This window comes from Oncorhynchus keta, chromosome 34, assembly GCF_023373465.1.
Source record: "Oncorhynchus keta strain PuntledgeMale-10-30-2019 chromosome 34, Oket_V2, whole genome shotgun sequence".
NCBI lineage: Eukaryota > Metazoa > Chordata > Actinopteri > Salmoniformes > Salmonidae > Oncorhynchus > Oncorhynchus keta.
Window position 1 is genome coordinate 32,802,223 of NC_068454.1, and position 9,488 is coordinate 32,811,710.

A 9,488-nucleotide genomic window follows, 5' to 3' on the forward strand; every position below is an offset into this window, starting at 1 on the left:
AAAAAAGGTATCACTTGGCACTAACAGACAGTGAAGCACCATTCATGAGACACCAAATGCTGGCCTTGACAGTCAGAGCAAGAGGGCACTGTTGCTTGGGAATCAGAAGGCTAGTTGGTACAGAAACCTGAACACTGCAAGTCTTGTGTCAGTGTGTGTGAATATAGCAGGCTTATGAAGCATTGTGAGGATTGGGTCATTTCTAGTGTGTAGAAGTTAGCTGAGGCTGTAAGCTTTTGTGAATGGGTGAGGAGAAACACATTTTTTTTTCTAATAACAAAACGTATAATGTTGTCTCTTTGGTTTGACTTTTGATTTAGTCTAATAGGAACTTTTACATGGTATGTAACTAGAAACCATCATTTCCAAAACAGTTCTTAGGGCGATTTCACGTAACTGAACATAATAATGTGTTACTTATTTTGACCAACTGTGTTGCCTATTTTCTTTGCTTTGTCTAGCAGAACTAATGTTTTCACGTGATATTTTGCCGGACAACAGTAACAAACGGAACAATCCCTCACCTCCTTTAACGACACTGGCAGTAGAGTTGTTACAGCTGGCTTTACAAGTGGGATGCACTGTTGAGCGCTACATCCCAAGGGGTTTATGATTGTACGGAGATTGTGACATCTGGTTAAATGGCATCTCTTGACAAGGCAAGAACAAGATGTATGTCAGAAGAAGTGCAGTATTATCATAAGGAGAATTATACTTGGAATACAGAGGAGGAATGGAGGCAAGAGTGGCAGAGGAGGTCTAAGAGAGAGAGGGAGGGTGAAGTATCGAAGGTGGCAGGTGTGAAGTTCTCAGAGCCCGAGGCTTGCACTGAGGGTCAGGATAAAGATGAGTCTGTGACAGTAGGTGAAGTTGTGGAAGAAGTGTACCCTTGCCTTTTAGCTGATCCATGTGTGGTTTCAGGGTGGGTGAAAACAGAGTTGGGTGCTATGGAATCAGTATAGGTAACCAGAAGTGGTCTTGTAATAATTGTTTGTGTTTCTGCTGGTCAGAGGGAGCAGGCGCTCCGTGTTAAACAAATGGGGTCAAGAGATGTGAATTGTTTTGCTCTCAAGAAAAGGGTGCCATTGAAAGGCGTGATTACTGGGTAGAAGTAAATGTGAAAGCTGACCAACTGAAGGATAAGATTCCCGGTGTTTGTGATGTTTGTCGTTTGGTGCAACGCAGAAAGGGTGGCATGAGTGGAGAAACAGAATAGTCATTGTCTGTTCTTTTGAGTTTTAATGTTGAGTCTTTGCCCAACAAAGTGCTGAATACATTACGTTGTTACAGGTGTCAAGCTTATGGGCATGTGGCAGCAGTGTAGGAGGGAGGTTCCTAGGTGTGAGAAGAGTGCAGAAGGGCATGAGATAAAATAATGTGTAGCATTGGGAAAAGTAGTGGTATTCGTTAATTGTAGGGGTGCCCATGGCGCTGGGTATCAGAAATGTCCTGTGCGAGAGAGGTAGGTTGAGGTTTCCAGGGTTAGAGTAGTGCAGAAGTTGTCATATGCTGAGGCAGTGAAGAAAGTAGAGGAAGATGGGTCAAGGGATCCTGAGAGGAATGGTGTGAGTAGGGAAAGGGGGATACCTAGTCAGTTGTTCAACTGAATGCCTTCAAATGAAATGTGTCTTCCGCATTTAACCCAACCCATCTGAATCAGAAAGGTGTGAGGCGCTGCCTTAATTGACATCCACGTCTTCGGTGCCCGGGGAACAGTGGGTTAACTGCCTTGCTCAGGGGCAGAAAGACAGATTTTTACCATGTCAGCTTGGGGATTCGATCCAGCAACCTTTACCAGTACTGAGGGATAAACCAACAAGTGATATACGTTTGACATTTATAGCAATGGTTATCAACTGTACTGCAGGGATGGACCGTAAGTCGCAGAAAATAGAGGTTGTGGCGGTTGACATCAGAAGAGTTACAGGGGTGGGCAATTCCAGTCCACAAGGGCGTGATTGGTGTCACAGTTTTGCCCCAGCCCAAGCTAACACACCTGACTCCAATACTCACGTAATCATGATCTTCATCAGAATGCAATTTGATTAATCAGCTGTGTTTGCTAGGGATGGAGAACAAGTGTGACACCAATCAGGCCCTGGAGGACTGGAGTTGCCTGACAGGGGTGTGTCCTTTCAGGCTGTTGGCTTGAAGTAGGACTAAATAGTGGAGTATGGTATTTTTTTGTGAGTGTACCGTTAGATGGTAGAGTGTATGTTGTATTTTTTTAAAGAAACGTATGAGCGTTATACTCCAGTCTAGTAGGTGGCGGTAATGCAACTTTTGTTGGATGCCAATCGCCGTTAAACCTCATCGAAAAAGAAGCTGTTACAGCTGTTTTACGTTTCAATATTAACATTTGCCTTTATATTCGTGAGGTTGTTTGGCGACTGAAGTTTATTTCCATAGGCTTGCTTCCGAGTGTGGTTGATTAGGGTGTGGACGGAGCGCTTTCTGTGAGACAGCAGGTAAACAACCGTGCAGACATGAATGAGTTTGTTTTTTATGTCGCATAACTAACCGCATCAACGTGAAGTATTTTCTAGCTATGTAACTAGCAATTGTTTTCGCTATCTGTTGCAAGTCTCCATATCCTTGCAACGCTCTACTGTAACTACGTCCACATAACTGAGGGTGTATTCGTAAATTAAATCTGGAGTGCCAGAGTGCGCTCTTGCCGTTCTAATTTTCAGAATGTTATCAGATTGTCGGTTCGTAAATTCAGAGCATTTCGCTCTGTGTTCAGAGCGCACTCTGGACGAGTAGTGTTGATCTGAGCGTTCTGCCCAAACAACGCAGTCAAGTACCCAAGCTAACTGGCTAGCTTTCTAGCTAACGTTAGACGCATGAGAACACCTCTGACAATTTTACTTGCCCTAACAGAGCTGGTTATGCTGTTCATGTTATCCAGAGCATTGGTTAGTGTGCTGCTGGCAACAATTTAATTACGCCTTTTCACCGAGGATTACTAACACCGGCCATATTCAAGGGGTGTTGAGCTTTCGTAAATGTGTCAGTTATGTCAATGTGAGACAATATATCCGCAGGAAAGTATAATGAAATCAACTTTTCAATGTGTTGGTAGTGTATTCAGATTTGTCATCTGAAGGATGTGCAGAACCATGTAAACACGTGCACCATCTCGGCAAATGTCCATGCATGACTTACATGTATTTTCATTCTGTTTGCATTTCAGGCATTACCAGGGGATTGAAAATGATTTAATTATACTTTCGTGTGGATGTATTGTCTCGCATTCCTACCTGCAAAAAGACCAACCAGTCCTGGCAATGTTTGTGGTGAAATTTCAGATGAGAGAAACAGTTTTACAAGCTGCATTAAAATTGTGTAAGGTGATTTTGCAGACCTTCAGGAGACTAATTAAATGTCTGCACTTGTTCTATTGTTTAGAAAATGTTCTGTTCGTTAACCTGCATCATAGTACCCAGTCTAGTTTCACATTTTGTCTTAATGCATAATCTACACTGAACACAAATGTAAACACAACATGTAAAGTGTTGGTTTAATGAGCTGAAATAAAAGATCACAGACATTTTCCAAATTCACAAATTTGATTGCATCCATGTTGGTGAGCATGTCTCCTTTGCCAAGATTATCCATCCACTTGCCAGGTGTGACATATCAAGTAGCTGAATAAATAGCATGATCATTACACAGGTGCACCTTGTGCTGGTGACAAAATGTGCAGCTTTGTCACAACACAATGCCACAGATGTCTCAAGTTGAGGGAGTGTGCAATTGACATGCTGACTACAGGGATTTTCACCAGGGCTGTTGTATATCTTTCATAATCCTCCAACGTCGTTTTAGAGAATTTGGCTGTACAATCACAGACCACGTGTGTGGCGAGTGGTTTACTGATGTCAACCTCGTGAACAGAGTTCTGCATGGTGGCGGTGAGGTTATGGTATGGGCAGGCATAAGCTACGGACAACGAACACATTTGCATTTTATCAATGACAAATTGAATGCACAGAGATACCATGATGAGATCCAGAGGCCCACTGTCGTACCATTCAGCCGCCACCATCACCTCATGTTTCAGCATTATAATGTACGGCCCCATGTTGCAAGAATCTGTAGACAATTCCTAGAAGCTGAAAGTGTCCCAATTCTTCGATTGCCTGCATACTCACCAGACATGTCCCCCATTGAGCATGTTTGGGATGCTCTGAATTGATGTGTACGACAGCGTGTTCCAGTTCCCACCAAAATCCAGCAATTTCGCACAGCCGTTAGTGCATCCCACGATCAACAGCCTGATCAACTCTGCGAAGATGTCACCCTGCATGAGATATGGCCGTCACACTAGATACTGACTGGATTTCTGATCCACGCCCATACCTTTTGTAAGATACCTGTGACCAACGGATCCATATCTGTATTCCCAATCATGTGAAATCCATATATTCGGGTGTAATACATTTATTTCAATTGACTGATTTCTTTATGAACTGTAACTCAGTAAAATCTTTGAAATTGTTCCACAACATCACACACAAATCAGTGTTTTGCAATTTGTCAAGAGGTGACAAGTTATTTGATCTTAGCAGCCCAGGTGTCTCTTTAAACCTCTCTGTGACTGAGTGACTACTACCAGTAGCCTCCTCTGTCCAACTCATGTGTATCCCCTTTTCATGTAATGATTAAAAGGTCCTAAGTGAAGGAGCAGGTCTGTCTGCTGAGTCACTGCAAGCAGGAAAGAGCACTAGGCTAGCGGCGCAGACGACAGCAGAGCACCATGACCTACCGGATGTTTGAGGAGAAAGACCATGCCTCCATCTACCAGAGGTACCGCTTTGTACCCCCAGAGGAGATCAGAGACATCATCCTGCATTACCTGGAAAGGAAGGTGAGCCAAGTAAAGACAATATTACTGTTATAGACTTTGTCTTTTACATGACATTAGATTTTTACAGTTGACAAATCTTAGGTTGTCTAAGATAAGTCTTTGGTGTAATGCTTCCACACAGTGTCTGAGAAGGGCATTTTTTACTTTCATTTCTATTGCATAATATTTCAGGATTATGACATTTTAAATCAGATATAAACATTATCTCAACCGTTTCCTGTTTCTAAATGCTTTTGAGTATTGTGACAATAGGTCACTAAACACTGTCATCCATTATCTTACGTTATTACCGTAAGCTTGAAATACCTATTTAGCAAAGACCAGAGTGTTATATATAATAACACACACACTACCGTTCACAAGTTTGGGGTCACTTAGAAGTTTCCTTGTTTTAGAAAGCAAAGCAATTTATTGGTCAATTTTAAAATAACTTCAAATTGATCAGAAATACAGTGTAGACATAGTTAATGTTGTAAATGACTAATGTAGCTGGAAACGGCAGAATTTAAGAGAATATCTAGAAAACCCTTTAGCTGTGCTAACATAATTGCAAAAGGTTTTCTAATGATCAATTAGCCTTTTTAAGATTATAAACTCTGATTAGCTAACTCAACGTGCCATTGGAACACAGGAGTGATGGTTGCTGATAATGGGCCTCTTTACGCCTATGTAGATATTCCATTAAAAATTAGCCGTTTCCAGCTACAATAGTCATTTACAACATTAACAATGTTTACTCTGTATTTCTGATCAATTATGTTATTTTAATGGACAAAAAGTGTTTTTCTTTCAAAAACAAGGACATTTCTAAGTGACCCCAAACTTTTAACTGGTTCTGTATAATATCTGTATTGAACATCACATTTACACTATCACTAGCTATCACTCTCCTTTAGTGAAGGCTAGTTATAGTGTCTCACTGGTCTGCTCTCTTTAGAAAGTCCAGCCTCATGCCCTAGCTGTGGACCTGGGCTGTGGGACAGGTCAGAACTCACGCCTGATGGCCCCACACTTCCAGGAAGTGGTGGGCATCGACATTAGCGAGTGCCAACTGGAGGAGGCCAGGGCAGTGACAGGGTTCAACAACATCACCTACAGGTATTTGAATGTGTCTATGTGTGTGTTTAACCTTGCTATCCGTTTGAGGTCCAAAAGTCCTCACAAGGATATGTGGTCCTTCTGTGGCTCAGTTGGTAGAGCATGGCGCTTGTAACGCCAGGGTAGTGGGTTCGATTCCTGGGACCACCCATACGTAGAATGTATGCACACATGACTGTAAGTCGCTTTGGATAAAAGCGTCAGCTAAATGGCATATATATATTATATTATATTACAAGGATAGTAAAACAAGGAAAATGTGACAAGTGGGGACATTTTGCCATTCCCCATACATTAAGAAAAACTGCTATTTTAGAGTTTGGTTAGGGTTAGAATTAGGGTTTAGGGATAATATGATTTTGAATGGGAATAAATGTTTTGGTCCACACTTGGCTCGTAAAACCAATGTATGTTGTTTAAAGATAACAGTGATGACAATCTGCAGAGACGGTCAATTACACACAGGACAAAGGTCAGCAGGAGCTTCCCACTTCCATAGGCCCCTAGTTAATATGTTAGTTTATGTAGAAATCCTCAATGTTTGGTGCTGTGTCTTAATACTTACTATACAGGAAAGGGACAGCTGAGGAGCTGCCGTTTCCGGATGCTTCTGTGGACCTACTGACTGCAGCCTCAGCGGCCCATTGGTTTGACCAGCAGCGGTTCCTCTTGGAGGCAGGCCGGGTCCTGAAGCCTTGCGGCTGCATGGCTCTGCTTGGCTTTGCTGATAACTTCAGACTCCATTACGGCTCATGTGGGGACAGACTCACTGACATCTGTGATGAGGTGAAAAACACAGAACTAGAATGCCATTCTATTTTTATGGGGACAAACCAATGCCACTTAATCTGTTTAGTGTGTCATGTTTATTTTCATTGGGTACTAGGTACAATAGTTGTTATCATCTACAGTATGCTTACAAAATGTTTGTTAGTTTCCTGACTGAGATTTGACTTTGCTATCCCCAGTTCAAGAAGGTGCTGTTACCATACACCAGCACACAGGTAGCCGTGTCCAACACCAAACTAAAGGAGCTTTACACTGCTATCCCCTTCCCTGACAAAGAGAGGTAACTCATACAGCCTCTGTGAGAACCCAGTAGAACAGCCTGTTAAATATATACACATACATACACAGAAGTAATGTACTCGCATCTAGTGACTCAGGTGGTCAAAATCAAATGTTGTACTCAATAAACTGCAGGAGTATTCAATATTATGACTTACTTGACTTAAACCTCTTGGCCCCCCTGGGTAAATAGGGCATCCACTATGACTCTCCTCTCAATTCAACAGTGTGTGGGTATCTGTTCTTCTTTCAGAATTGAGTGTATCCCACTGAAGCAGCAGATCTCAGTGAGGAACATAGTGGGCTTCATGGAGTCCTTCTCCATGTACCAGGCCTTCCAGAGGGCCGAGCCTGATGCTGCCACCGCACTGCTGCAGAGAACACTTGACAGGTAACAACCCTGATCAATCAACGGATGACTGAATGACTGAATCAACCAATTACTGATTGGAATGGATGAATTAATGAACTAATGAGCTAATTAACAAATTAACCTGGTGGAGTCGCTTGATAAACCGGTGTGTCGGTCTAAGTTGCATAACAAAAAAAATCCCCATCAAAATCTGTCAGTTTACGCTAGAGATACGCATCCGCAAGTGTCACACTTCTGCATCTGCAGTGAAAGGTAACAGAGCTAGAGCCGTGTTTGTCAGACCATGAGACATCCCGAAAATCATCTGTAGCGTCCGAACAGTTTGACCTACAAACTATTGACCATTGTACCACTCTCATGAACACAATGGTGTTCTCTTCTTTGCTCTACGATCCCCACAAGTGCCAGGAGTCTCGTCTGAAGTCCGTACCGTCGATGTGCTAAATTCTGTTTGGTAACGTCCAGACCATTTGGGCTACAATCTAATGGACGCCCACAAGTGTCACGGGACTGGTCTGAAGGTAACCAGTACCGGTTGAAAAAACGGATGGAAGTGTGCAGGTAGTTTTGTGCCTACCCCAAAAAAGGGGTTAATTAAATATGTGTAAAAAATATATTTCCAGAGTTTTTAAATTTATTGTATTATTATTATTATTATGTTTTTTTGTATTTTACACACTTTTCCCCGTCTCATCGCTGCAACTCCCCAATGGGCTCAGGAGGCGAAGGTCGGGTCACACGTCCTCTGCAACATGACCCGCCAAACCGCATTTCCTTACAATCTCCCGCTTAAACCGGAAGCACCAATGTGTTGATGGAAACACTGTTCAACTGACGACCGAGATCCGGGAGGCCGCCTCCAGCCTTAGACCGATGTGCCACTCGGGAGGCCCCATACCTGAGTTTTTATTTATTTATATCTCCTAGATTTAGGACAGACACTTCAAAACCTTGTTTCTTCTGATACATTTTGACAGTCCTTTTAGCCATTTATGAATGTGTTATTCAATGTGTTATTCAATGCATTTCTATCGGCTTTAGTAGTCATTTTCCAAAATAAATACTTCAAAAAATCATATATATATTTTTTTTATACCTAAAGGGGTCCTAAAATTCTCAATCAAATAGCTAAATGATCCATAGGTATGACCAATTTAAAACAATGCCATCTGTCAGTCTTAGACTAAAGATTAAATGAACAAAAAAAATATGTGTGAGGAAATGAACAAATAATCAAAATAATTCATTCTATTTACTTGTATGCCACTTTTATGGTCCATCCCACATGGAATTATTTTATCAAATATATTGACGTCATATTGCAGGTTTCTGAAGGAGATGGGAGTCACATCACCAGACACACTCATGGAAGTGACGCTGGAGTATTTCTGTGTCCTGGCGTCTAAACCGGAGTGAACACTCTTTACAGTGGGAATGTGTTTGTGTGTAGACAGATGTTTCTTAAGCTTGTATCAATCATGTTTAAGGTGTTGATAAGTAGTCTTCTGTTCACATAAGATGTCATTGAAGTCCCTTTGGTTGTCTCTTTTATGCATTGTACTGTAGAGCAAACTATTAGCCTTAGTCACATCATTATAAAAATGCTTGCCACATTTAGTATCTTCCTTGGCTGAGATTGACAATAAAATGTGTCTGTAGACACAATTGTAACTTTTGAATATGATTTAACTTCAGGGCCGTATCAAGTGTCTCAGAGTAATATTAGGGGTGTGGATTTTAGGATCAGTTTTTCCTTTTAGATCACAATGAAAAATATAATATGGACAAGGGGGTATCTGATCCAAGATTAGCACTCCTAATCTGAGACAATTGAAATTTACGCAGCCCAATTCTGATCTTTTTTCTTCACTAATTGGTCTTTTGACCAGGTCTGAAAAAGATGTGGTTGTGATTGGTAAAAATATCAGAATTGGGCTGACTGTCTAAACGCAGCCATACGGCCGCAGATGGTTTTGTTGCTTTCTTTTTAATATGCTGTATGCATGGGTTCAACCCAATTCATTACATTATACCAACTGAAAGACCTTGGGTCGGTTCTTGGACCAGTCCTTCAGA

At 41.7% G+C, this 9,488-nt stretch overlaps 1 protein-coding gene across 2 annotated transcripts; it reads left to right on the forward strand.

The window, feature by feature from the left end:
- The first annotated feature begins 2,274 nt into the window (after window positions 1-2,274).
- LOC118366966 (putative methyltransferase DDB_G0268948) lies at window positions 2,275-9,083 on the forward strand. Of its 2 annotated transcripts, XM_052493720.1 has the most exons (8): window positions 2,292-2,468; window positions 3,197-3,348; window positions 4,675-4,873; window positions 5,811-5,971; window positions 6,544-6,757; window positions 6,940-7,040; window positions 7,293-7,430; window positions 8,738-9,083. In XM_052493720.1, the coding sequence occupies exons 3-8, from the start codon at window positions 4,763-4,765 to the stop codon at window positions 8,826-8,828; spliced, it is 816 nt and encodes a 271-aa protein (XP_052349680.1). In that variant the 5' UTR covers window positions 2,292-2,468; window positions 3,197-3,348; window positions 4,675-4,762; the 3' UTR covers window positions 8,829-9,083. The 2 variants fall into 2 exon arrangements, with proteins under 2 accessions (XP_052349679.1, XP_052349680.1); XM_052493719.1 differs by lacking the exon at window positions 3,197-3,348 and having other exon boundaries at window positions 2,275-2,468.
- Window positions 9,084-9,488: the final 405 nt, after the last annotated feature.

Bases quoted from the DNA above. Each gene is read 5' to 3' on its own strand.
- LOC118366966 (XM_052493719.1), top strand. From the start codon at position 4,763: ATGACCTACCGGATGTTTGAGGAGAAAGACCATGCCTCCATCTACCAG. The intron at 6,758-6,939 runs GTGAAAAACACA...TGCTATCCCCAG, and splicing joins TCACTGACATCTGTGATGAG to TTCAAGAAGGTGCTGTTACC. The intron at 7,041-7,292 runs GTAACTCATACA...TTCTTCTTTCAG, and splicing joins CCCTTCCCTGACAAAGAGAG to AATTGAGTGTATCCCACTGA.